This window comes from Puma concolor, chromosome C1 (genome assembly GCF_028749965.1).
Source record: "Puma concolor isolate L17-30 chromosome C1, mPumCon1.1.hap2, whole genome shotgun sequence".
NCBI classification, from domain to species: Eukaryota; Metazoa; Chordata; class Mammalia; order Carnivora; family Felidae; genus Puma; species Puma concolor.
The window spans coordinates 218442053-218469235 of NC_141674.1; the positions used below are offsets into that span (position 1 = coordinate 218442053).

The following is a 27183-nucleotide window of genomic DNA, read 5'->3' on the forward strand; positions in this document are numbered from 1 at the left end:
CTCGTGGCCCATCATTTGGTTTAAAAGGGGGTGGGTCTGAACGGTGAGTCCCGCCGCCGTCCCCAGTGCCGCAAGAGAGGCGCGAGGCTCGCCGGGGCCGGGAGAAGAATCCCAGGGTGAGCGTTCACCTGCAGGGGGTGTCAGAGCCATTTCTGTTCCAGAATCATCAACTTCTCTGCAAGACAGCTTGATGAGTTGAGAAGAAGTGACAGGCTCATTTTTCCCCCCTTTGTTTAAGCCATTTATCTTGGAGGCCCTTGCCTGCCATCTAAATTGTATTGCCAATTTATTGGGATATTCACTGGCCTCGTCTTGAAAGACGCTGATTCGCATCCAACGTGAGGGTAAGTGAGAGAGAAAGTTAATCATCTCTTGGCCTTTTGAACGGATTTGCACCGGCTCTAATTGTAGCATTTGGAATGTTTTCTAATCAGAGTCTGTGTTCGGCGCTGTGTGGACCGAGGTTCCGGGGGGGAATATCCTAGTGACCCAGTCCAGAAAGCCTCCCTCTTTGGAAGGTCTCTAGTTTATGCTTTTGGCTCCTCTGTTCTGTGTTTCAGGTTAACCTAACCTACATTAGCTACTTTCTGGCCCTGCTGACTTCTATTAATGATCAGGTATTCGATTAAGTGGAATAATAATAATACCGAATGCTAGATGGACGCTGAGTGAAATGCTGCTCAGCCTTGTAGTCTTAGGGCCCCACGATAGCACAAGAGCACAGTGCTCTTGTGAGCTGGCGAGGTCCTGAAGGAGAAGGCCCGCTGTCCACAAGGTCCAGGTGACCGGCCGGCATCCCAGCCCCCCTGCCCGAGTCTCCACACCTGCCGGAGGGACCAGCTCCGGCCACCTGGCATCTCGCTCTGGCGATGTTCAGAGAGCAGCCCTGGGACGCGTGGCCAGCAGCGGCCCCCTCGCCTCTCCTGGCTGTGGCTCGTCGGCACCCAGACTCTCCACCTCCTCCTGGCTGAGCGCCCAGCCAGCGGCCCCACACCATCCCCATGTCTGTTGGAAGGCGGGCTGGTCCCGTGCTTCTGACTGCCCGCCCCGCGGGTGTGATGCTTCTAGTGGTTTGTGCCTTCTTGGCCATCTTCTCCAGATTCCTCCTGCTTTTAAGGATTCTTCGGTGTTCCTGCAGGATTTGTAATTTCTCAGGATTCCCCTTCTGAGAATGATCCCGACGTTGTTTCCACTCTGATCATGGGCCTTCCTTCAAAACTGTTTGTGCTCCCACGGCTGTCAGGGATCTGACACTCGGGTGCCCGGAGCGCCGTGCCGAATTCTGGAACAGGGATTAGGAGGGGGGCTTTCAGGGGTCCAAGGCCAAGACCTTCGAGCTCTGCTTCTTGACCCCTTAGTGAAACGTCCTGGAAAGTTGCCTGAACGGTCTCTCTCCGCCGGGGGTGCCCTGACGGGGAGGGCACAGGCCGTGCTCGGTCACCGCTGTCGTTGGTGGGGCCAGCGGGTGGCACGGCCTCCCCCGCCCCGCAGGCGGCCTGGCACATACTAGTTGCTCTGTGACGTAACGAAGGAATAAACAGAGAGTGAGCAGGGATGCCGTAGAGCCTGGTGGGGACGCCTCCCCAACCCCCCAGAGTGAACATGGCATGGTCAGTGCTCGGGCATCAGCGGGGGTGTTTGGGGGCCGTCCTGGGTCACTGGTGTCCATGCCACACCCTCCGGGTCACACGTGCCTCTCGGGTTTCACCCCATCCTCACCTGTGCCCTGAGGGGTGGGGCTCACCCCCCCAAGCGTGAGGGATTGGCAGAGGGGGTGGCAGAGGGCAGTGGGGAGACGGGCGGAACGGGGATGCCTCCTTCCTCCCTTTGCTCCTCCTGAGTGACCCCTGGGGTCCTTGGTGCTCATTCCCGTTGGGGGACCCTGGGGGCCCCGAGGAGCTAAGCAGCGCAAGTTACTCTGCGTGGCCGGCGCTTTGGGGGGCGCACGGCCATCCCAGCCTGGTGCCCTGCTTCTCTGGGCATTCGCCGAGCACCACGTTCATGCCGGATGCCGGGGGTGGTGGTGTCCCTTCTAAACCCCCTGTGCTGGCCCGCCGGCCGGAGACACAGGAGAGCGCCCTCCCGCTGGAGATGGGCTCGCATGAACACCCTCCCGTATCCCTGAGCACCGTGAGGACCTGGGGAAGCTCTAAAGTGGGCAGGTGCGTGGAGAGGAGAACCAGCCAGCCGCCTGCACAGGGACTAGGGATGATGTGGTGAAGGGCCCAGACCGGGCTGCCGGAGGGGCCCGTCAGCTGGAGAGAGCGTGGCTGCGAGCGTGGGGCTGACGGAAGACCGGACGGCACGTGGCGAGCGGGGGACAGAGCGGCTGGGGGATCCCCCAGAGTGTCCACAACTAACCGTCCTGTTCTCTTGGCACAGGGGGCAGGCCAGAGCCTGAGGTGCGGTCTTGGGTGCGGGGGGATCTCCAGGCAGTGCCGTTTGGAATGCCCTCCTTTCTCCTGGGGCCAGATGTCGATAGGAGCACATTTGAGCCCCGGAAGCCCCATGCTCAGACTGCCTGAAGCCAACACCAGCCGGAAGACATTTGGCGATACGGTGTTGGGATAGATCGACGCTTCTTTCTCAGAGAAGTGAGTGTTTGTGGTCCGTGGGGCTGGACACGGGGGCCCCGAGGCCTTCGGAGCCTAGAGCCCAGCGGGCGATCAGCGTCGTGGTGCCCGCTGCCCGCCGGCCCGGTGTCCACGGCCCCCATGGGGCTCACGTCCCCGGTGTGCGCGGCCGCTGTGGGACTCACATTCGCGTTGGCAGGTGCACATTGGGACTCGCCTTTTAGTGGACAGTTGTGTTGTGAAGAGATGCGTAAAAGAGAGGCGTGTTTCCTGCGGGAGGATTTGATGTCCCCCTGGCCACAGCTGACAACTCTATATGGGAATTTTACATAGGTGTATAAAAAACATTGAACGGACCACGTTTATTTCAGCACGAGCTTCTCTTAATCTGTCCTTTCACTTCCGGTGAAATGAGAAAGGCAATCCAGCTGCCCTGGACACGGTAGAAATTTCCCCCCTCGTTCTGAAATTCTGAAATTAATGTCGGCAGCCATGACTTTGCTCCGTCCTGAAGGTAACTGTTTATTACAGTCGGCGTTTAAATCCCCCTGTTAATAGGAGCAATTAAACAATAGCTTCATTTCCAGCAAATTAACAAGCCTAATAGGTAATTGCGACATAAATGAAGATAAATTTGTTTTAATACAACGAGATAAAAAGAATACAGACAAGAACTGAATCTCAGATTAAGAATTCAGAGTTCATTACTTCATGGAAAACTTGAGAGCTTCACCAGAAGAAACAAAAGTGAGCTTGGCTTTTTAGGGGCTCAGTCGGGTGTCCGACTTCGGCTCAGGTCATGATCTCACAGCTCGTGAGTTCGAGCCCCGCGTCGGGCTCTGTGCTGACAGCTCGGAGCCTGGAGCCTGCTTCGGATTCTGTGTCTCCCTTTCTCTCTGCCCCTCCCCCGCTCATGCTCGCTCTCTCTCTCTCTCTCTTTTTCAAAAATAAACATTCCAAAAAAAATTGCAAAAGCGACCTCAGCTTTTTAAACCACGGCCTGTTTTGGATTTGCAGCGTTTCTTCAATGTAATAGAGATATAGTCATGCTTTGTGCCGAGGAACACATAAAGTAAGTCCTAAAGGATCCCCCCCCAGCACACACCCACACCCTTTCTCCTGATGACTCACTTAGGGCACAGCTGCCAGCAGGTGATTCTTGTCCAGAGCCTGTCCTGTTGTCACTGACAAGGAAACAAAACAGGCGTGTAGAAGGGCACGTACTTTGCACGCACCCCTAAATTACTTTTGTGACCTGCTCAGTTACAGGGTACCTCTCCTTCCTTATTTGTTACGGTTAGAAAGCTCTCCTGGTGGTTTGTGGTTTGTTTTGGTGGAACGTGGAAACCATCGGGCCTGTTTATGGAACGACAGGTGTAGTGTCGGTGCAGACGGCGGGTGGCATGGGACACATCAGCCTCTGAGAGAGCCGTGGGGTGGTCTCGCAGGTAGAGGCAGAAAAGGTGAAAGCCTCGCTAGGTTGAGGATAACCAGTTCCCCTGTGGGTCACCCGTGCCACCGGGAAGATCTAACGTATGTCAGAAAACAGGAACAGGGTCCAGGCTGTCTTTCTAATTTTTTTCTATGTTTGTTTCTTTGTGAGAGACAGAGAGAGACAGAGCACAAGCGGGGAAGGGGCAGAGAGAGAGGGAGACACAGAATCCCAAGCAGGCTCCAGGCTCCAGACACAGGGCTCGAACTCACCAACCATGAGATCATGACCTGAGCCAAAGTCGGGCGCTTAACTGGCTGAGCCACCTAGGCGCCCCCAGGCTGTCTTTCTACAGGGAACAATATACTCACGTTTCAGGAACCGTAACTTAGAGGAGTTCTTGTGTCCCCAGCTGCTTCGAAAGTTTTTAAACTGCGGAGGTTTCCCTAAATCCTATCTCTGAGCTTAGATCCCCTTAGGAGAGCTCCTTCTGGTAGCTTCGAATCACGATAGGATGCACGGCCAGCCTAGCGTTCCGTACACTGTGAGAGTGTTAACCAGGTATATATAAGGAGAGCGACAGCAGTTTCGGAGAGGAGTCTCAAACCAGAAGGTCCACATGCCGCTCCAAGCCTCGGGAGCCAGGCTCTTGCGTCCTGGCCGCAGCAACTCTGGCACAGCCCCTCGCCCACCGCACAGCCCCACGCTCCCTTGGTCACGTCCAGACCGACAGGACCCGAGACTTCCGTTCCGCACCAGTTGTCCTTCAAACACAGATCCCGTCACCGCTCCTTGAGTGTTTTGCTGGCCCCTGTTGCCTCAGGGATAAAGTCCACACTGTTCACTCTTTGCGTACGAGACCCTTAAAACTGTGTATCCGGTTGCCCCTTTGAGCTTTGCCCCCACTGTCTCCTCCTAACGTTCTCACCCGCCATGAGACTCGTCTGCTCGCTCCTTGACCCGCTTGGCCGGTGCTTGTCGAGTGTCGGGGACACCTTGGCCCTAGGAAGGTGAATGGAGCTCAGTATCCAGCATTTCCGGAATAGTTTGGAGCCCTGTGGAATTGATCCACTGTCTTAGAAGGTCTCCACAGGTGTGCTGGTACCAGGCCAGGCCGTGGTTCTTGCTGGTTCGCTAACGTCGTCAAGCATCCGACAACCCAAGAGGCCTTCAAGGGCTCACGTCTCCCTCACTGCCCTCCTCCCTGTCCCCCTCTCTCTCTTATTATACTTGTTTTTCTGGCATAGCTTCACCTCTACTCAAACTCAGATAACGTGAAAACAAATCTAAGAGTTGGGAACAGGGACACCAACAAAACGGAATACACACCTCCGGTAACATTCACCAACTTGGAGATCTTCACCGTGAGAAAAATCCCACCCCCGATTTCTTTTCATTCCTGACGAAGTCACAAATTCAGAACTACATAGGTAATTTGGTAATTAATTTCTTCTTAATTAATAAGATAGTTTAATGATCACTGAACTGTAATTTAACACTGAGTTGAGACATTAGAGGATCTTTTATTTGTTCCTGGAAGATTTACGGTCCCTGGTGGTTTCCATTATTTATGGGGGTTCTCCTCGCGGTTCCAGAGGAACAGCCGTGAACGGTACGGCGGACATTGCCTTGGGGTGATAGCACCAGAGGCCAAGACGAAGCCCCATCCTCACACGGTGCTTTTAAAATACTTCTCCTGGAGTAGAATTAGAACCTCACGCTCGTTGATTTTTTTATTTATTTGTTTAGAGCACAAGGGGTAAGGGCAAAGAGAGGGAGGGAGAAAGAGACTCCCAAGCAGGCTCCACGCTGTCAGCACAGAGCCCCGCGCGGGGCTCGAACTCCAGAACCGTGAGATCGTGACCTGAGCTGAAATCAAGAGTTGGACACTTGACTGACTGAGCCACCCGGGCGCCCTGCTAGTTAATTTTTGTAAGTGTGTCTGTTGTAGACGTTTTAAAGACTATTCTTATGAAATGCATCGTGCGTACTTCAATTCCCGTCTCACATTGCTTCCTCAAATTTGGCTCAGTTTCTACCAAATATCCACGTGGCATCTCACTGTGGCTCTTCAGTGTCGTCAGATCAACGTGCTTTCAAGGTGCCATCCTTGGCTACAGCCCCCAGTGCTCCCCACTCCCTGCTCCCCAACATAGCCCGAGTGCGTGGGGCCCACCCCAGAGCCCCGCTTACTCCAGAAGAGGCGCTTACTCCAGATTGACGGCACTCAGGTAGCAGAAGCGATGTCGCGAAGGACGTAATAACGTAGATTTAAGAGCAGAGCTTTGTGAAATCAGTTGGCTGGTTGCTCACCTAGCAATCGGGGTGAGGGGAGGTGAAGGGACGCCATCACCTTGGGGCCTGGTCACTCAGGACCTCTGCTGGGGGTCTGAGCGGATCACGAGTCAAGAAGGGACCAGGGACAAGGCTGTCCTCAGTGGCCCTATCTCTGGTGGGAGACGAGGTTCCTGGAGTGGGGAGCTCGCTGAGGCGAGGGGCCAGATCGTCCTCCTCTCCCCCTGCCTCGGTCCCTAACTTTGCTGGCCTGTAGGTGCTGCCTGAAGAGTTCCCGTTCATTGATCAATTCAAGCAAATCATCTAAACAGGGGAGATATTTCAGTGATTAAATTTACTAACATGTATTGGACTATGCCAAAAATGTCATAATCATCAATGAAACAAAAAAGCTTAATTTAGGTGCTTAATTGTGGATGTTGCAGAAGCCAGGCGGTGCCGTGCAGGGAGCTCACGGGCAGCCCCTGGCCCCCAGAATCTCTCTACCAGTGGAGAGCAGGGGGCCAGACTTCGCTGCGGAGCATCACACGCCTAGTTCGGGCTTGCTTATTACACGGTCGTCTGTTGACAATCCCGTAGGCCAGGCGCTAGGGATCCAGGGGTATAGAAAGTAGGGCCGCAGCCCTTTAACTCAGCCCTGACCGCGTTCACGCGAGTTGTGCGCGCGTGCGTACGTGTGCATGCGGCTGCGCGCTCGGCGGTGCTCACTCACGGCGTGGGGATCCTCCCAGGAGCCACCCGGGCACTGGAGCGTATCGGGGGTGCAGGCCTCCACTGACCATCTGGATGGTCGGAAGAGGCAGGCTCCCTGGGGGAGGGGGAAGGTGTGGCTTCTGAGAAGGAGTTGGAGGGGGAGGGGAGCCATGCCCAGGACGGTGGCGACAACTCGTACAGCGGCCTTCCAAGCCCCCAGCGCCTTGTGACCTCTGTGGCGAGCCCTGCGTGGCTTGGCCATGAGGCTGGGGAGGTGGCAGCATTGGGTTTTGAAGGGATCCTTGTCCTCCCTCGGGTTCTGAACCAACGATGAAGGAGGTTAAGTTGCTACCTTTTACTGGTAAAGCTGTCCTGGGAAAATGAGGCTTGTCTTTCTGTGGAAACCGGAAACAGACTGTGTTACCCGGCAGGTTCCACGCCGCACGGGAGCCCCACACCCCTCCCCCGAGCCCCAGGCCCACAGGCCCCCAGATTGGAGGGGGGAGAAGGGACAGCTTGCTGCCAGGAGTCGGGCGTCTGTACAGGGGGGCCCGTTCAGAGGCCAGGAGTGTTCGGGCAGTGGGAATCTGTCTTTGTGGGAGGAAATAACTTGGAGTGGAGAGTCCTCTCCTCAGAGACACCAAACAGTCCCATTTTGCTAAGGAATTTCGGTTATAATGTGCGTCCTCCGGGAGCTCTCGAAGAACCATAAACAGAGCAAGGCCAGGGTGAGATTTGCCTTTGGAACAGACGCCGTGTAGTGTGTTTGGGGGGGGGGAGGGGAGGCTGCAGTGAACAAGACTGTTGGGGAAGCTGTTTCAGTAACCGGCCACGGAAAAGCGAGGTCTTGGACCAAGGCAGTGGCTATGAAGAGTGGGAGATTCCGGTGGTAGAATCAGTAATCTGCCGTGTCCCCTGCGGTGGCGGTACAGTCGTGGAGTTTGGTGGGAGGAGCGTGAGGCTCAGGTTGGGCCACGCGGACTCTCCCGGGGAGAAGTGCAGTTGGTAATTGGATACGCCGTTCTAGAAAGCAACGGGGGTTCAGACTGGGGAGCCTTTGGCATTGAGGTGGAGGAGACTGCCCCGGCGGAGGGCACGGAGGTCAAAGAAAGCTAGGGAAGGCAGTCTGGAGGCACCCACGTTTAAAGAGCCAGAGAGGGGGGCGCCTGGGTGGCGCAGTCGGTTAAGCGTCCGACTTCAGCCAGGTCACGATCTCGCGGTCCGTGAGTTCGAGCCCCGCGTCGGGCTCTGGGCTGATGGCTCAGAGCCTGGAGCCTGTTTCCGATTCTGTGTCTCCCTCTCTCTCTGCCCCTCCCCCATTCATGCTCTGTCTCTCTCTGTCTCAAAAATAGATAAACGTTGAAAAAAAAAAAAAAATTTAAAGAGCCAGAGAGGGAGGCTAAGAAACAGAAGTTCCAGCCGGAGGAGGACAACTGGAAGCCGGTGTCCTGGGAGGACGCAAATGACTCAGGAAAGAAGGGAACCTTCAGCACTGCCGGATGCTGCCCGGAGGTCAAGTGAGACGGCGGCCTCTGGTCAGCCAGTCACCGGTGGTCTTGGCAGGGGGAAATGGAGCTCGGCCAACAGCGCGATGAACCAGCCTCGGCCAAGCAGCTCCTGGGTGCCGGTCACCACGCTGGCTCTCTTTTATCTACCATCCAAACAAGAAGCGGAAGTTGTGGAGAAAGTGAGGACGCAAAGTGAAAGGATGCATAGACTCTGTCCTGGGAGAGGTAGAGTCTCGTGGGGATGCTGGCGGGTAACGCGTTCCGTCGCCAGGCGGCATTGCCACCCGCCGTGACGCGGCCACACTCGCTGCCCCGGAACCCCAGCTCTGCCACCGGCTCAGCCCCGTCTGCTTTATTGACCTCATCTGGGAACCAGGGCCTGTGGGCATTGAGTGAGCTCTCGGAGGGGACTGCCCGGTGCATCGTCCAGATGGAAGCCACCACGGAAAGGAGGACACGCGGGGTGAGGGGCAGGACCGACTCCCACGGTGACCAGACATTCGTCTCCTCGTTCAGTGCGAATGATTGAAAAAATAAAGTCAAAGCAGAAATGGGGCATCGTGCCAGGATTTAATGAAGTCTTATTTGGGAACTATCGGAGAGTTTTATTTTTATCGCTAATTAGAGGGTGCCCATTATCATTTTCCAATAAGAAATTTTAAATTTGTGGAGAAAGTTAATGTGTCACTCACTTTTCATGTTCCTTAAGTTTTTTTTTTTTTTTTTAAGTTTATTTATTTTGAGAGAGGGAGGAGGGAGGGAGGGAGGAACAGAGAGAGGGAGAGAGAATCCCAAACAGGCTTCGCACTGTCCGTGCAGAACCCGACACAGGGCTCCGACTCACGAACCATGAGATTATAACCTGAGTTGAAGTTGGACGCTAACCACCTGAGCCACCCAGGTGCCCTGACCGTTGCTGAAGTTCTTCAATAAACATCTTTTTATACTGAAGAACGGAAATACCTGTATGAATGTCTGCGTAAGAGTGTGGTTTAAAAAGTGATCTCTGGGTGGTCACTCAACATCGAGCAAGAGCCACTACCAGCCCCCGGGAACTCCTTACGCCCTGATCACGGGTACCCTAGTTAAGGGATATCTGTGTCATCCAAATAAAATTTCCGAGTGATGGCAGAAGTGACTTTTTTTTTTTTTTAACGTTTTATTCATTTTTGAGACAGAGACAGAGCATGAACGGGGGAGGGGCAGAGAGAGAGGGAGACACAGAATTGGAAGCAGGCTCCAGGCTCTGAGCCATCAGCCCAGAGCCCGACGCGGGGCTCGAACTCACGGACCGCGAGATCGTGACCTGAGCCGAAGTCGGCCGCCCAACTGACTGAGCCACCCAGGCGCCCCGGCAGAAGTGACTTTTAAAACAACATGGAGCCTTGGTACTGAAGGATCAAGTGGTTAAGGAACATGGTTAGCAGCGTCTGGTGAGAGAGCGAATGTTTCACTACATAGTGGTGACACTGGTTAGGACTCAGGTGTAGCTCATGTCACCAAGGTTGGTAACGTATGTCACCGAAATTGAGGAAGCATCACCTCCCAGTGATAAGGAGTCCGGATTCATAGCTCAAGTGATTGGTTTATCCTTTCATTCACACCCACGTATTTATTTATTTATTATTAAAAAAAAAAATTAGGGGCACCTGGGTGGCTCAGTCGGTTAAGTGGCTGACTTCGGCTCAGGTCATGATCTCACGGTCCGTGAGTTCGAGCCCCCATCAGGCTCTGTGCTGACAGCTCAGAACCTGCAGCCTGTTTCAGATTCTGTGTCTCCCTCTCTCTCTGCCCCTCCCTTGTTCATGCTCTGTCTCTCTCTGTCTCAAAAATAAATAAATGTTAAAAAAAATTTAAAAAAAAATTAATGTTTATTTCTGAGAGAGAGAGAGAGAGAGAGAGAGAGAGGGAGAGAACATGAGAGGGGGAGAGACAGAGAGAGAGGGAGACACAGAATCCGAAGCAGGCACCACACTCCAAGCCGTCAGCACAGAGCCCGACGTGGGGCTCGAACCCACAAACCCATGAGATCATGACCTGAGCCGAAGTCGGACGCTTCACCGACTGAGCCACCCAGGCGTCCCCACATCCACGTATTTATTTAAAACATGTAAGATACTCCATGTGTTGAATAAGCACATGTAGACAAAAACTCAGTTCAAAATTGCCCAGCCACTGTCATCTGGGGTGATACTCATGTTTTAAATCTCTTAACACTTCAGTGTGGTAAACATCACGAGTAGTTAATGACGGCAGTTCAGGAGAGTGCTGCCTCACTCCGGCTGGTATTCCGTTGCCTTCGGGAGGGGGGCTCATCCACTCAGACGGTCCATCCCGGCTACCCTGGGGGTAGCGCTTGTGAATTCACCCTGACTTTGGCCAGGTGATCCGAGGGATGGACCGTCTCACTGTCTTAGCAGACAGTGGTCACTCTAGCCTTTGCACACCTGGACGATTCACCTGGCAAAGTATTGAAGCGAGGCACAGAGGGACATTACCCCTCGGGTCGCATCCTTGGGACATTCAGCAAGTAACCGTAGGAGCAGTTAACCGTAGGGTAGATTTTGCTTTTCAGTATGGAGGGGGAGGATGGCCGCGCCTTACGGGACCGTCACTGCACCTTCCCCTTTCCCTCTTGGTGTTCTTCTGAGTCACCTGCTTTCATTGTTCAGCATTCAGTTTCCGCCCTGTTTTTTATGGGTTATCCTAGGCTCTGAAGCAGTCTGTATACTTCAGAACAAGATATTTGTAAACCCATTTCCTTTTGCCGTTTGTTTACGGAGGCAGGAAGGCCACAAAAATTATGGGGAAATTGAACAAACGTGAATAAAAGTTCTAGTAGAGAAAAAACAAAGGTGCTACAGTTCTTAGAAGTCGTAGCTTCAGTTTATGTAATTAATGTGGTAGAACCACAATTAAATGGACAGAAGAATTTTAGTACCTAATGTGTGGCTTTGGCCTTGTACAGCCATCCGGCACTGGGGGAGAAGCCTCACTGTAGAAATGTTCTTTTTGGCCACGAGCTCTCTCCCTCCAGCCTCCAACCGGAAGAGGTAGAACACTCATTTGCACTTGGATTTTCACAAAATGAAGATTTTGTAACATACTTGACTTGTCTTAGAGAGTTTCTCAACTCTCCTCTTAGCATAGAAATCATCTAGAGAAAATGTCTACAGAGCTCTTCAAAGAGCTTAGCCCTTAGCCCAAAGAGCCCTTAGACCTTTTGTGGTCATCCAGCTGGACAGCAGCTCTGAGGCCGGGAAGAAGACAAAAGCGCGTCATCGTTGATAATCCGTCCCCCCCCCCCTTTTGCTTCCTCCCCTCAAAAAAAGAAGGACATTAGCAGTCACCCAAACAATCGTGATTTTAAGTCTGCTTACTTTTGGTCTTTGGAAGTTTATTTCACCCAAATGACACATGTTTTGCAGCTGTTGGAATATGAGCTTAGGTTTTATTTTTGAGTTCACGTAATGATTTTTAAAATGTTCTAATATATGTCTTCAAAGACCCCCAGATCAATACGCCAATGGTTTTGAAATGACAGAATGCTGCGATATTCCTCTGTAATTTAAACATGATTAGCTGATGAAGGTTATGATCAATACACTGCGGGAAGATAAATTAATTGATATCATCCTTTCAGGATAGGAGGCCTCTTGGAGGTGGGGTGTAACTAATGAAGCTGCGGCTTCGTCTCCAAGAGCCATTTTTTATATCCTGCACTTTGACGTAATCATATTTACACGATCGTTCATTTCCACGAGAGCCATGAGCGGTGGGCAAACCAGTTCCTTATTAAAATTTTGTTCACTCGGAAAAGAAACTGTCTGTGGCCACTCCGTGTGCTCCTTCAGTGTTAGAACCCACCCCTAGGGACGAGGGCTGTGTTCCTTTGCACGGGTGGCTTTCAAAATAGCCACCCTCCGGCCCAAGACAAGGATTGAATACCATTGAACTTCATTACAGCCAGTCCCCAAAGACACCCATCTATTCAAACAAAGGCTATAGTTATTCTGTACTGACACCTATTGGTGTGGGAAGAGTTTTCTTATTGTTGACTTCCTTTCCAATTAAATCCGGCATGCTTTATCAGCGAGCCTATTTGCCAAGAGAGGCTATGGCTGGTTGAATTTAGATTTGTATTGATTAAGATAAACTCCCAATGTGTGAGGTGATGTATTTAAATAAAGTCTTTGATATAATTACATGTCCTCGGAAGTAATTCTGTGCAGTAGCTTATAAAGTTAAGAGTAATTCTTTAAGCTGTGCAAAAAAGACCCCACAAAACCCAGTTTTTTGATTCTCCAGGTGGGAGGGGGTTCATTACATGATCCTGTCTTACTTAGCATCACTTTTGCTGCAAGTAACTGGAAGAAATCACGTTAGAATAACTTGAACGGGACAGGTGCATATTTTTGTTGGTTTCGTTGTAACGAGGTGGTCTGGGCAGGGCTGTTGAGGCCTTTGGTGTAGCCAGGGGGCCAGCTTCTCTTGATATCACAGCTTCTGTCCCCAACGTGGCTGCAGGGGCTACAGCTCACACATGTGCATTTTAAGCAGCAAGAAGGGAAAAGATGTAAGGAAGAAATGGGCCAAGGGCAGCCCTCTGAGGGAAGACTCTTGGAAGCTGCCCCATGCCCCTCCATCCGTCACCCCACCGGCCAGCGCTGGCTGGGACGGCCGCCCTTAGTCAGGGGGCGGCAGGACAGAGTGGAGGAGGCTCTGGGAAATGTGCGGTCGCTGCTGCCAGCCGCGGCCCGGAACCAGGGGCCTGGCTGCTGCGCAGGAAGGGAGCGGCGGGCCACAGGGACAGCTTGCGGTCTCTGCCACATCCCCCGTATTTGGAAGCCGGCCTCACGCTGATCTCTTGTGTCTCCCATCCACTAGTTGCCCAGAAGATTGTGGCCACAAGGAAGAAGCAGCAGCTGTCCATAGGGCCCTGCAAGTCGCTGCCCAACTCCCCAAGCCACTCGTCTGTCTGTTCCGCACAGGTGTCCGCCGTGCACATAAGCCAGGTACGCTGGGGGGGTGGGGGGGCAGGCAAGTCCGAACCGAGGGGTGCGTGGCGGTCCCTAGAGCGCTCTCAGCCCGTTCTGAGGTGGATTCCTTTCTTCCTCTTTTTTTTTTCCTTTTCCACTTCATGAGTAACAGCATGTTGGTAATTGACGGAATGTCTCCTTCGGAAAGTGCCGTGGTCAAGTGGGTTTTATGGGCATCATTCTTTACCGTTGCCTGTCTTCACGCTGCCTGTGTTATGAGGCCTGCTGGCTTGGCCAGAGACCCGAGGTGTCCAGGGCGCCCCGCGGTCTTTGCTGGTGATCTAAATTACCCTGCGTGCATCCTGCTCCCAGTCCGCTTCTGGGTTGAACGGTTGTGGGTGAACCTCAGCGGCTGACCCCACTACGTGCTCGAATGCGGTAGCCGCCCTCCATTCTGATTGCCGTCGCCCTTGGGCCCTCCAGACACCGCTGTCTCTCCATAGTAACCTTTCGGCAAATCGTTTACTTGGAAGCAAATGAAATAACGGTCACTTAAGAACCAGCCCCACCGCCTGCTCAGGATCCCGTGGACCCGGGTTTGCCTGCGTTACGTGTCTTCGATGAACGTTTCTTGGGCAGGCGTGGCGTTGGCACGGGCTGCAGCGGGAGGGTCTGGTAGGACGCTTTCGGGTTCCTTGGGAAATCAGGAGGTAATTGCGTTTACAGTAGGGGCCTATGGAGTCACAGATGTTGATGGCCCCACCGTAGGCCTCTGTCATTTTCTGCGCCTCTTTAAACGTCCTCCCCCAAGCGTTCACATTTTCAGAGTGCGCATTGGGTTCTGTGGCACAAAACCACGCTCTTTCAGCATCTGATCTATGAGGGAACCATAGGGCCCATTGTTTCAGCCACGCCCTTCATTTTTCAGAGGAAGTAGAAAATAATTACATATTCACTCCCCCCCCCGCCCCGCTCCCCACCATTTTTAAAGCAAATGACAGAGACTTCTCTTTCTTAAGTCACTTTTCTTAGGAAAAAACGACTTCACGAGAAGATAGGGATGTTCTAGAGTTAGGCCGTGTTCTACGTGATGCTAATCAACTTGCCACGTCTGAGAAGCTATCTGACCTGTCACGCGGGCGTCTCTTCGGCGTGACGTGCTGACCTGTCGCTTATGACCCCACCGAGGTGGCGGCGTTGGGCTCCTGGAGCGTGCCGTTAGTAAAACCCTGGTGTTTCATTGTTGCAGACGAGTAACGGAGGCGGGAGCTTAAGCGACTATTCCTCCTCCGTCCCGTCGACGCCGAGCACCAGCCAGAAGGAGCTTCGAATCGACGTCCCTCCCACGGCCAACACGCCCACACCCGTCCGGAAGCAGTCCAAGCGCCGGTCCAACCTTTTCACCGTGAGTGTCGTCCCCGGGAGGAGGCTGGAGGGTGACTCCCCACAACTTCAGTTCCCGTCCACCTGTTAGTTGTAGAATCCACACTAAGCATTTGTAGAATCCACACTAAGTTAAGGAGCAGAGCACTGATTTCTGTGGAAGCCTAGGAAAATGATGAGAGGCAGAGGCTGGAGTACTGAGTAAAACTTGCATGTCGCGGGGCGCGGGACATTCGGGTGCGGGTGTCCCAGTGAAAAGTGAGGACTTGTGGACAGTATTTATGACCTCGTGATTGTCTCCGTCTCCAGAGAAAGACTGGTCACATTGGCTACGAGGAGGTGACAAAACTGTGCCAGAATTCCCAGACGTGTGCCTGTAACCTGCATGTGAGACACATAAGCCATTTCGATGCACAGATCCCCCTCCTTCTTCTCAGGCTGTAGCGCCTGAGAATCTACCACTGGGGGTGGCTCTCGGCACCAGGAGCCTTCAGTGTTTTTGGAGGCTCGTGGACGTGAGGCTCTCCTCTTGGACTCTTCTTCAGAGTCACTTACGGAGCCTTTTAGAAACTGTAAATCAGCTCTCTGGGCTTAGATTTATGAACTCAGGGCCTGTATGTGGGCCCCAGGCATGTGTAGTTTTTAGAAGCTCCCTGGACGATTGGGAGGCAGAGAACCCCTGAACTAGGGGGGAGGCAAAGGTGCTACTACTGAATCCCTTCCCGTACACACGGCAGACATTACCAATCAATCGTGAAAGGCTCTGCAGTTGAGCCCAGAACTCCAGGCAGAACAAATGTCCTGTGACTGGAGTTGTTTGCCTTGAGAAGAACATTTTTCTTTCTTGGGACCCGGTCTGTGCATTAAAAATACATGCTTTTGTTTTGTTTTATTTATTTTATTTTATGACTATTTTTGAGAGAGACCGAGTGCGAGCAGGGGAGGGGCAGAGAGAGAGGGAGACACAGAATCCGAAGCAGGCCCCAGGCTCTAGCTGTCAGCACAGAGCCCGACACGGGGCTCGAACCCACGAACTGTGAGATCATGACCTGAGTTGAAGTCGGATGCTTAACTGACTGAGCCACCAGGTGCCCAAGTATATGCTTTTAACGTAGTGGTTGTCAACCAGGGTGTTTTTGCTTCCTGGGGATATTTGGCAGTTTCTGGAGAAACTGTGAGTTGTGACAACTGGGAGCCGGTCGGGTCATGGGTAGCACCCGGGGTTGCTGCTAAATATCCTACAAGTACCAGCCAGCCCTACACCAGAGAGTCACCCGGCCCCTAATGTCAGTTGGTGCCCCGTGTTAACCCACTGGGCTTGTCCTTTTGGTGGATTGCTGCTGACCGAGGTGCCGATAAGCCCAGTGTTTCCTGTCTTGACCTAAAGGGGGGCTCTGCAGGGGTGGCTGGGGGCCCTGCTCACCTGCTGCCCTTATTTAGAGATGGCGTTCTGGTGACCTGTGTGGCTGCCGAGCACGGTAACACCCCCCGCACCTTTCCTACCAAGTTCGAGGCCACTTTCCCACTGGATGGTCATAACCACCAAGGTCGGCTGCCAACGGGCCCGCCCCTTTTCTGTGCCGTACCGCGTTGGTTCTGGCAGATGCTGCTGCTGCGGGAGGCACAGAGCGAGGACCAGACAGACCAGGCTCGGACCCCAGCCTCCACTGCTGGCCGCTGGTCCCCCTCGGCGAGCTGCTTAGCCTCTCTGAGCTGCAAACTGCAGCATTCTCTGTGGACAGTGCTGCTGGAGGAATCCTCCGTGGGGGCAAAGGGCCTTCGTGGCCTGGCCTTTGTTTTTCTCTCCGTGCTGTTGCAGTCAGAAAAAGGATTTCGGACGGCGCAAAGCAAAAGCAGGTGCAGGACCACGTGACAGCCTGGGAGGGAGGGGAGGCGGGCGTCCGGTTTGCTTAAATTCGTTCATGGCTTCAGAGGCCGCGTAGTGAAATTACACACCCAAGAGTGATAGCAGTCCCCACCTCGGCCCGACACTGGGAGCCCCGTGCACCCCAGGCCAGGGTCTTTGGCTGCAGAGATGTCACCCACAGACAGGCTGTGTGCTCACTTGGGACTCGTGGACTCGGGACACCAAGTCCCGAAGGCGCGGGGAGGGTCGTCGGTGAGCAGGACGCCCCCCGGGCGTGAGTGAGGGAGCAGTGAGGGCTTCGAACACAGACCAGGAAGTTCTCTGTATCCTTGCCACACCTGTTAGGGCCCAGCAGGAAGAAAGGACACTCAGGCTCACCGTCATTTCCCAGGGTCACATTTACCGGTCACTGGCTTTGGTCTCTATTCCAAGGAAAGAGGTGAGAAGCCAGGGAATATCGTTAAAAAGGGGGCTATCGATAAAGAGAGCGGTGGCCCATCCCCATTCCTGCCCCTTACGAGGCTGGCTCTGGAGTTGGAACGTGCCAGAAAATCTTATCCCTGGCCCTGCCCACTAGGTGACCATGACAACCCCGGTCGCTTACAAAGGAGAAAACTTTAAGGCAGGAAGAATGCAAGTAATAATAACTCGGTTAATACATACTTCCTTGCTGTCTGCAGAGACTGGTTTTCCTATCTGTCAGGAGTAGTTCTTGCCAGAGTCAACCCACGTTCAAGGGAAAGTGTTGTGGAGAAGAAGAAGGGGCGAGAGAGAGCAGAGAGGTGAGGATATGGTCTTTTTGCTGCTGCTTTGGGCCGTGCGTGCGTCCGAGAGGAGGCCGGACCCCCAGCTGTCCCGGCCAGGCGAGGCAGGTGCCAGAGCCAGCAAAGTGCCCCCTGAGGGCTACTGAAAACCCCCTTTCGTCATGCCAGGAGCAGCGTATCTGATAACGCAGAAGCCTGCCCGTGAACCTGTTAGTTACTCCTGCCCACTCTCTCTTTAAATGTTGGAAAACAGTCTGAGAGTAAACCGTTTCAGAAATTGAGTCCAGCTGCGCTGCTGTTCTTGGCGGGAACAGAAACTTGGGGTCATGAAAGAAGCCAACGCCACGGTGGGTTTGCCTCATGGTGTTTAAGGAGAAAGGCTGCGATCCCAGGCGGGAGCCAGATGTGGGCCACTACTGGGTTTGACGTCGAACGAATCCGTGGCGGTGGTGATGGTGACGTGTGTGTATTTTTAAGGTGAAGAGCTTAGAAATATTAACTCCACTAGATGTCAGTGTCATCCAAGGAATGAAAAGCGGCAAATTAATTTTGAAATTGTAGCAATTAGGGAACTAGATTCTCATTACTAGTAGCGTGCACCTATTTTTAAATACATAAAATTCACAGGCTCTTCATACCTGACAATCGTTGGTAATTATGGGCTCAAATTGGCAAAACGTGTATTTATCTAAAAGCGTCTAGTAGGAGGACAGATGTGCCTTATGGCGAACGTCTTAGTAAAGATCCCTACAGCCTGGAACTGTAACACCCGGGTGAAGGGGCGCTGTCCACCTTATTTATTAGACCGTCATAAAGAGGCCAGAGTTAATTAAGTAGTACACACATCATTTTTCAAATACCGTGCTTATAAATTTCACAGAATAGACCTGTAACGTACCCACCACTCCGGGCTCACGTTTTGCAGTCACAGATGTTTGTTTGCATATACGTGCGTTTTTAGACAGAAATCACATGCACTCTAGAATAAACTGGGATAAACACACAAGCTAGAATAAACTTAAAATCGCTCCTGTGGTAGCCAGTTCGTGTTACATTTGCAGTAGGGATCCATCAGAAGCTAAATAATACCTTAACTTTGCTTTTTGCTTTGGAAAAAAAAAAAAACCACGGTTTTGAGAAAAAGAAGTATTAAAAGGCTCCGTCCATTCAGTGTTTGGTTTTCTAAGATGGGTTCTTAGGACAGTTAATTCCGTGTCGTTGCACTAAAGTACATGTGGTTAAGATGTTGTACGAGAAAATATTTTCATACAGAGGAGTAAAAAACACGTGCACATACTTAACCACCCAGCTCATCAAACACAGGCATTTTGCTGCCGCTGCTGCTCCTACTAAAGAAATAACACGTCTTGGGTAAAAGTTGAAGCCCTCCAGGTGTGCGTCCTGAATACAGCCCCCACCCCCCCACCCCCACCCCTGCAACGTGTCTGAGGATCAGCATGACCTTGAGTTTGGTGTTTATCGTCTGTATCCGTGTCTGCAACTAAGGCATGCGTCTGTGACTGCGCGCTGCCTTGCCTTGCCTCTTTTCAGATGTTAAAATAACAGTGTCATTGACACAATCCTTTCAAAACCTCAGCCTGTCACGCCGATCCCATTAGAACAGAGCCAGGCGTACCCAGTGACCACGTTGTGAAAAGACTCCAAGAAACTCTCCGTAAAAACAGGCAGCGAGGTTCATGGTGTGAATAGACGCGTTTGTGTTTTGTGTGTCATAGAGGAGAGTGTGGGTCCTGTCACCGTGTGGCCCGGCAGCCTTTGACTGGCGATGGCTTGCAGGGGAAAAGCAGGCTTCTGTCCGGCGGTGAGGGCTCTTCAGCGATGCTTCCTGTCCCCGTGCGCAGCTGGCGACGGGGGTCCCCTCCATGGCTTCTTGCATCACGTGGGGAAAGGTAAACATTTTTGCAAAGATGGAGGTGGCGACGGGGCTGTCTCTCTCTTCCTGGCCCCCGTGTTTGGTGTCGGCGAGGGTGGAGGTCTCTCTCCGGGCCGCTGCCGACCCCCTTGCGGAGTGTGATCAGCCCTTGTTGGGCACCAGCTGTGTGCACCTGGCCGGTCGCGTCGCGCGGTGACTCCTGACACGCGCAGCTGGCGCCCGCAGCCGCTCTGTACCGGAGGCTGTCACGGAGCCATTTCAGCACGAGCACAAGGATGCGCTGCGGCTGGTGTCGTCTCAGGGCTGGCGGATGGCTCAGGGGATCTTACTGAAGATACGTGCGTCGTGGTGCTTATGTCCGGCGGGTTTGTCTCCGTGTGGCCCTTGGGTCTCTGTCCTGTTGGCGGGTACTGCAGTCTGCTGGGGGACAGCAGTCGTGGGACTGAGGATCGCGGTCCCTGAGATGTCCGTGTTCTGGCCGTCTCCACCAGAACCTTAGAGCCGTCCGGGAGCCTCTGGGGCATTTTGGCGGTGGAGTCTTACTAACTTTCAAGGTCATTCACCTCCCAGTGCATGATCAGACACTGAGTTTGGTTCTCCAGAACCTGCTTCTGCAGGATCTGGAAGTCTCCTGCTCAGAGACAGGGGGACTGTGGGGACAGATGTGCTGCCTTGAGGAAGATGTTAATTTTTTGTTTGTTTTGTTAATTATTCTGGTTAATAGAGAATAATGAAGGTGGATTTTTCAAATTGGGAAATTTGGAATTAACCAGATTTCAGAAGTATCATTAATGATCTCTGTTGATTTAAAAAAAAAAAGTTTGTTTTTTTTTTTTTAAATATTATCACTGGGAGCTTTGAATCTTACTTTACAAATAGAAACCTCGAGTTCCGACTTGCCTGAGCACGTTAGGATATGGCAAAAGGAGAATTTAGGGCTATTTCATGGCTGTAACTGTACGTTATTAATTAAAGAATTAATTAGAAGAGTGAGCCCCTACCCTGTGGCTAAAATTCATGACAAGGAATGGGCTCCCTTTTAGCCCAAATGGACAAACTTTCTTCTACATTTTTCTTCAACTTTCTCTTTGCTGCTGGTTTTATGTCCTGTTACCCCATGCCAGGCTTCTAGCCTCCTAAAGAAAAACGGTGCACAGTGTCTGGCACGTAGTAGGTGTTCAGTGAACGTTGGCTCTTACACCAGCAATGTGGCATGTTCCCTAACGAGCACACGTGCTCTTTGAAGCGCCACATCTGAGTTTATCGCAGGGACTTTCCTCTCTCACCCCGTGACGTTGCCCCTTTTAATATTTAAAAAAACTCAGCTGCCCTGTCTTACACCCCTCGGAAACTGGATTTCATTAGCTTTTCATTGCAGCACTGGACACCGCAAAGTCTATTCATTTCATATATCATCTCCGATTTGAAAAGCACATGAAAATGTTTCTCCATTTTCAATATTGCGTGAGTAATGTTCCCATTGAAAAGTAATGGAGTGAAGTTGTCACTTGTCAGCACAGTTATTAAGGAGGACGAGTTTCAGATCTTTCTCTCATAATAAAATAAATCTGTCAGAAAATCATTGTGCTCACACTCTCTCTCATGCCATCGAGAGACGGAGACTGAGCCGCGGCGTGCCTTCCACTTGCCGAAGTCACGGCGTGCGCGGGGTCGCGTCTTCCCCGGGCAGCACGCGGCCACCCTCCCCGCCGGTCGCCCGCGCCCGGGGCCGTTCACGGAACGTGGACAACTCCACCAACAAGGCTGTTCGACCGACCTGGCCGACCAAGCTGCTCGTTTTCTCCCAAGCGCTGATATTTTGCCAGAAGAGATACTTTCAACTTTTTTCCCCTCTGTTATGTTTTGCGGTGTGGCAGGCCAGTTGGATGCGGAGGGTGTTGCTTTCTAACCATCCAAAAGCAACACTAAAAAAATTTTAAAAAATAAAAAACATTAACGGCACCTAGATACGAACGAAGGGTGTACTGTTCAATCGCCCAGCTCCGTCGTTAGCAGAATTTAGAAATCCTTCAGACATTCGTTAAATATATACGTTTACGTGGTCGGTTTCTCAACCAAGCTGCAAGGAAGGAGGCCTCTGCTCCTTGGCTGTATTAACTGCAGGCCCAGAACGTGTTTTCCTGTTGGGTGTTGCTTCGCTATATGGTCCATTGGTTTCCAGTAATTGAATTTTGAACTCTTTTAAAAAAAAGAATTAAAAGGTAATTCTGCGGTGGAAAAGTAGGGAGAAAAGTTGAGAAAAGCCTGTGTAAAATGACAGATCAGTGGAAATTCAAAGTACTAAACGGTCTGCTTCTCGGACGTGCGTGCATACACGCGCACGCCGTCCGTGGCTTCTCCGTATGGGTGTGCAGAAACTATTCAAATAAGGGCAGACCTGCAGATCCGTGAACCGCAGCCCTCACCCAAATGCTAACTTTATTTTTGCTTTGCAGTCTCGGAAAGGGAGTGACCCAGACAAAGAGAAGAAAGGCCTGGAGGGCCGAGCAGACAGCATCGGGAGCGGTCGAGCCATCCCAATTAAACAGGTACGCCGTTTCCCCCTTTCTTCCCTTCCTGGCGCTGGAGGCACACCTCGGGTCTCTCCTTGCTATGATGCTGGCTCGTGCACCAAGGTTTGTTTGATGTGCTCTGTTGATGAATGTAGAAGTCACTCACTTGACATCAATTAGAAGAGGTTCCTGTGTGTATTAAAATAGGATCATTAGAATAAGAAGAGGGAAAATGTGACAACAGATCTAATGAAGTACAGTCTGCCCGCTGCATATGGAGAGTGTTTCGAGGCTGAGCTGGCTTCAAAGGCCGCCTTTGTAGCTCGGCTTTGATTGGGCCGCTGGCCGCCAGTCGACAGGGGTAAATCAGATCGCTGTACAAGAGCCCCTTGTGATCACAGGAATAGCCCGATGTGGCCCTAATTTGCTCTCGCAGACGGACATCTGAACACTGTTTCAGGCTGGTTTGTAACAACGAGGCAATTAGTTGTGATAATCATAGCCGGTGTGTCAGCTGCGCGCTCTTGTTTGTAATTTGCTAATGAAGGAATTGTAACTTTGATTAGGTTCAGTTTCATTTAGACCTTATTATATAAAGGAACATTTACAGCTGTAATGTGGGGCCTTAATTAAACTTCCTCATTACACAACAGGACTTGAATTCAAGCATTTGTTTTGGCCTGTGTTGCTAGCCTGGAATAGGTTTTCATTAGCCCAGAAACCGGGAACCAAATGACTTTGTGTCTCAAGTAAAGTGGGAATTCACGTGACGTATTTTGCTGTTACGTTCCCAAGGAAAATAAAAATAAAGACTTCGACCCAACGCTGTGGCTCCTGGAAATAGCGTCTTTTACTTTGTGAAAGTATTTGCGAAGTCCAGTTGATTGAGAGTGCATTCTGCTTGAGAGAGAGAGGAGGGGGAAAAAAAAAATCTGTGGGCAGAATAATAACTCTGCCTCCTGAGAACACGGCTGTGACCAGTTTGTCCCTCTGGGTGATCGCTCTCTGTCAGCTTCTACTGCGGGCACCTAGGCCGTTTCCCAAACCCTTCGGCAGCCCCGCTCGGCCCCGGCCGCCCTCACAAAGGGCCAGAGTCTGGCGCACACACACCTTTGCGCCATCAGGAATGCAGCCGCAGGGGCCGGGCAGGTTCGGTGTGGACGTACCGGAACAGGTTGGCTAGAGGCCTGGCATCCCGGGTGAGGCCCGAGCAGGCACTCCACGGGGTGTTTTCACGAGAGACGTTCAGTTACTTTTTCTTTCTTTGTGTGCCTTCATTTATAAATGGAGCCGTCTAATAAGGCGATTTCAACGTGTGATTTCTCTGCCACCGACGCCGTTTCAAGCAGAATTATGAAAACCGTTTAACTCCTTTTTCTCTCATTTAAAACATCGGTCCTGGGACCTTTCCTTTTGGGAATATTAAAACTTAATTCCAGACTGTTTCCTTAATTCACGCCTATTGCCGAGGAGGGGGCTGCTGTCCTCTGCGCGAGCCGGGCAGGCCCCCGGTGTAATCGGAACCTTCGCTCAATCTCTACCCGGCTCGTCTGCAGCAGGCGGGGGGTGGGGGCTGCTTTACGGGCCGGGTTTTCAGCACGTGTGCCGATTGGAGTTGACCATCAAGCATAAAATGAGTATTATCCAGTCCCTGGAAGCCTTTCAATTGTGAATGTTCAAAATAATCACGTCAGAATCTAAATCATGGTCTCATTTCCCGAGGAATCGTACTTGGGGAGCACGTGCAGTTCTCTGCCCCCGTAGCTGCCCCCACGTGCAGCCACGGGTGGACCCCTCCCCGGAAGTGCACACCTGTCAGAGCCCCCCCCCCCCCCCCCGCTGCGGCAGAATGTTCCAGGCCTCAGATTCCTCATCTGTTAAATGGGCTCTGGATGATACCGGCGTCCCCCGTAACGCTGGGATGCAGACATTCCAGAGAGAATTTTTTTTAATTCCAGCAACACTGGATTTTCAAATCAGTCCTGCTCGGGGTTCTTTCGTTGGAGCCTTTCTGTGGGTCACCGGGATTGATGTGGGTCCAGAGACGGTCATATAGATTTGTCTCCCACGCCCGTGTGTGCCGTGTTTATAAAGGAGCCGAGATCATTAGAGATGGTCTGAATTCCTAACCCTCCCAGCGTCGTGACTCCAGCCAGAGGAAATGAGGGGCCGGGGCTGCAGAGGAAGGAGCCAGTGGCCGGCATGTTCTAGGAGCTCGCCAGACCCGTTGTCGAGGAAACAGTATAAAAGACACTTACGGTTTACGCACTTTTCCCTTCGTGTCCCCTTGAACCCTCCACGTTGCCGCGTTGAGGTGGCCGTGTCGCCCTCACTTTGTGTCTAAACCCAGACCGGGCGGCTTAGGGAAGCGAGGGGGCCAGGGTTCGGAGCCCAGCACCTCTGCTCCTTGCGCGGCCTGTGGGTGAAAAACCTTCAGAAAGCTTAGAAAGCAAAGTGACGTGTTTTAAATGAAACACGTGAGCCCTGACCTCAGACAAAAATGCCTTCTGCCCAGGGGCACCCGGGCGGCTCAGCCGGTTAAGCGTCCGACTCTTGATGTGGCTCGTGTCCCAGTCTCACGGTTTGTGAGATCAAGCCCGACATGGGGCTCTGCGCCGAGAGCACGGAGCCTGCTTGAGACTCTCCCTCTCTCTCTCCCGCCCCCCCCCCCCCGCACCTCCTCTCTGTCTCAAAAGAATAAACAGACCTTAAAACAAAAAACCAAAAACCTTCTGCCTACGAAGAAGAAACGTCTGAGACTTCCAGAGGCCACAACACGTCCCTCCGGGAACGACGCGGCCACGCTCGCGCTCCGGGCTTGGGCTTGGGAGGACTCACTCCCCTCCCCCCTCCGCCCGCCCCCCCCCCCCCCCCCAACCCCGGTAGTGGCCTGTGCAAGTCCTCCCTTCTCCAGGCACTTGGTCCTCACGCACAGCCGTGTTCAAGACTCGCTCTGCCCAGGGGAGCTCGTGGGCCCTGTGCCCAGCGGCAGAGAGATGGCCCCGGAGCCTCCGTGATCCGATCCGCCCCCCGCCCCGGGGCCGGTGAGGCTGGTGGGTGTCGCTCCGGCCGGCCGGTGTGTTTGATCGAGGCAGGCTCCTTTCTGCCCCTCCTCCTGGGGATCCGGGAAGGCCCAAGCCAAGGCGGTCTTCAGCCCGCGCTGCAGCCGACTCGTGTTCCTGTGGAAGGCTCACGTTCCAGTGGATTATTTTCACCATGTTCTGCTCACGTTTTACAGCTCGTTCGTTGTGGGAACAGCGGCTCCTTCCCCCAGCGTGGGAGCTGGATCGTGACAGGCGAGGATCCCTTCACTTCCCCTTTTCCGCAGTTAAAGATTCCTCATCAAGAACATAACTGATTTTTCTGCAAAGTAATTTCGTTTCTCGAGGACCCGGGCCCACCTCTCCTTTTTTTTGTCCTTTCTGGGGCCTTAGAGGAGAATTGGTTCAGAGAGTTCTGTTTTTCCTTTTTTTTTATTCCTCTCTCTCTCTCTCTTTTTTTTTTTTTTTTAACTAATAAGATAAAGTCTGTTGGAATAAAAATTAAAAAGCAAAGCAAGAAAAAAAAAAAAAAAAAGCCAGAGGCCCGGCTCAGCGGCGAGTGGGCTTGTCACGTATTAATTTTTCATTGCTGTGGAGAGTTGTACATACATAATCACTTGATTGCAGTGGGAGTTAGGGAGCTCCTATGGTGTCATTTGCATAAATCTTGTTAAGTCAATGGCAGTTAATGAAGTACAAATGAGCCCGGAGAAGGTGACATGGAAATCGTGGGTGGCAGATGGGAGGTCTGTTTGGGGGACGGCAGCTGTGTGCTCTCCTTTCTTTCTTTCCCTTTGGCATTTTTTAATCTCTATATTACGGCACACATACACAGCCTCGGCCCTGGCCTCTCCCCTTCCCGGCAGACTCCTGGCCGGAGCCGGGCCTCACCTCGCCTCCCGCCCAGTAACGGGCACTGTGGTTTGTTTCAACATCCCCGACCTTGGGCCGCTTGTCTTGTGCTTCTTACACAATCGAAAGACATACACGTGTTTTATCTGGTGGGACGCACGAGCCCCTCGCTGAATACTTTGACAGTATGTTTTCCTCCTGCAAGACCTCGAAGAATCACAAAGAGCAAAAACTGTCTTTGCTTCATTATGCGTCTGTGTGGAGTCTGGTCTCTCCCCCCCCCGCCCCCCCCACCTTGAGGCAGGCCACCAGTATTTCTCTGGCGTTAGTCTCCCGCCCGAAGCGGGGTAGGTATTCCCTGGGATGCCCGTTCTCTATCAGGAGCGAGAGGTCCTGGAAGTAGGGGGCCATCCAAGTCAGGCTGCGGCAGAGACCCCTCTCTGTCAGTGCAGACCCCTCCCGCGGGCCCCCGCAGGCCTGTCTCCGTCATCACGAGGGTGTCCCTGGCCCGCTGGTTTGTTTTTCGAAGCGGCAGGTGCCTGCAGGCCTCATCAGGGACTTTTAGATTCGTGGGCAAAACACAGCGTCTGCTTCCTGCTCGAAGAAGCTTTTTTTTTTTTTTTTTTAAATCTGTTTCATCAACTGGTTGATATTTTGAGAGGAACTGGTCTCTGTGGCTTTTGAAGAAAGGCAAGCAGAGAGGTGTCTGTGGGCAGGGTGCGTGGGGTGGCCGCTGTGGCAGTCACATGGGAGTCGCCGGGCCGTGGGCTCTTGGTCTGCGAATCCGGCTGAGGCCCTTTCCGGGTTTCGGGGGCCTGAGGGGTACCGCTGCGGGCCGAGGTCAGCACACTTCAGTTTGTGATGCCCCACGGATACACCAAAGGCATGAAGTGTCCTCAGAACACCTGCTTTTAAGTCTTAATTTTGACCTTGAACCTGGTTGTCAAGGTCCCCTCCGGAGCGGACAGTCGGCCGGGGAGAGTGGGCACTTGTCAACGGCCGCCCGGAGCCGCCAGAAAACCCTTCCTGAGCCTTGAGCGGAAGCGCTGACCGGCGTGGAACTTTCCGGTAGCACTCCGCCGACGGGCATAGGAACTGTTTGAAGCAGTGCGCGGTTTTGATTCTCAGCTGAGTAGAAAGAAGCAATTGTCGATGGAGTGAAAGGCGCCTCTGGAGTTAATCCCCTCGGCCAGCCTGCCGCAGGCCGCTGACCCGTGTTGTCTGGTACCCGGGATCAGCACAAGGGGGTGGAATGTGTGGGGCTGACGGAATAAAAGCCCCCTGATGACGCTCACTTTCACCTCTCAGAGTTGGACACTGCTCGCGGCCGGTTGGTCGACTGCCAGCCGGTGCGTCGGCAGAGGGAACACACTGGAGACCAGGCTGAGA

The 27183-nt window shown here is 52.7% G+C and overlaps 1 protein-coding gene across 10 annotated transcripts in view; it reads left to right on the top strand.

Annotated features, from left to right (window-relative positions):
- Window positions 1-27183, top strand: part of AGAP1 (ArfGAP with GTPase domain, ankyrin repeat and PH domain 1) — a 557314-nt gene that overhangs the window by 256368 nt on the left and 273763 nt on the right. For all 10 annotated transcript variants that reach the window (XM_086720009.1, XM_086720010.1, XM_086720001.1 and 7 more), the window contains 3 exons: window positions 13389-13516; window positions 14730-14885; window positions 21845-21937. In XM_086720009.1, the coding sequence (XP_086576135.1) occupies window positions 13389-13516; window positions 14730-14885; window positions 21845-21937 (377 nt within the window). The remainder of the gene's footprint in view (window positions 1-13388; window positions 13517-14729; window positions 14886-21844; window positions 21938-27183) is intronic.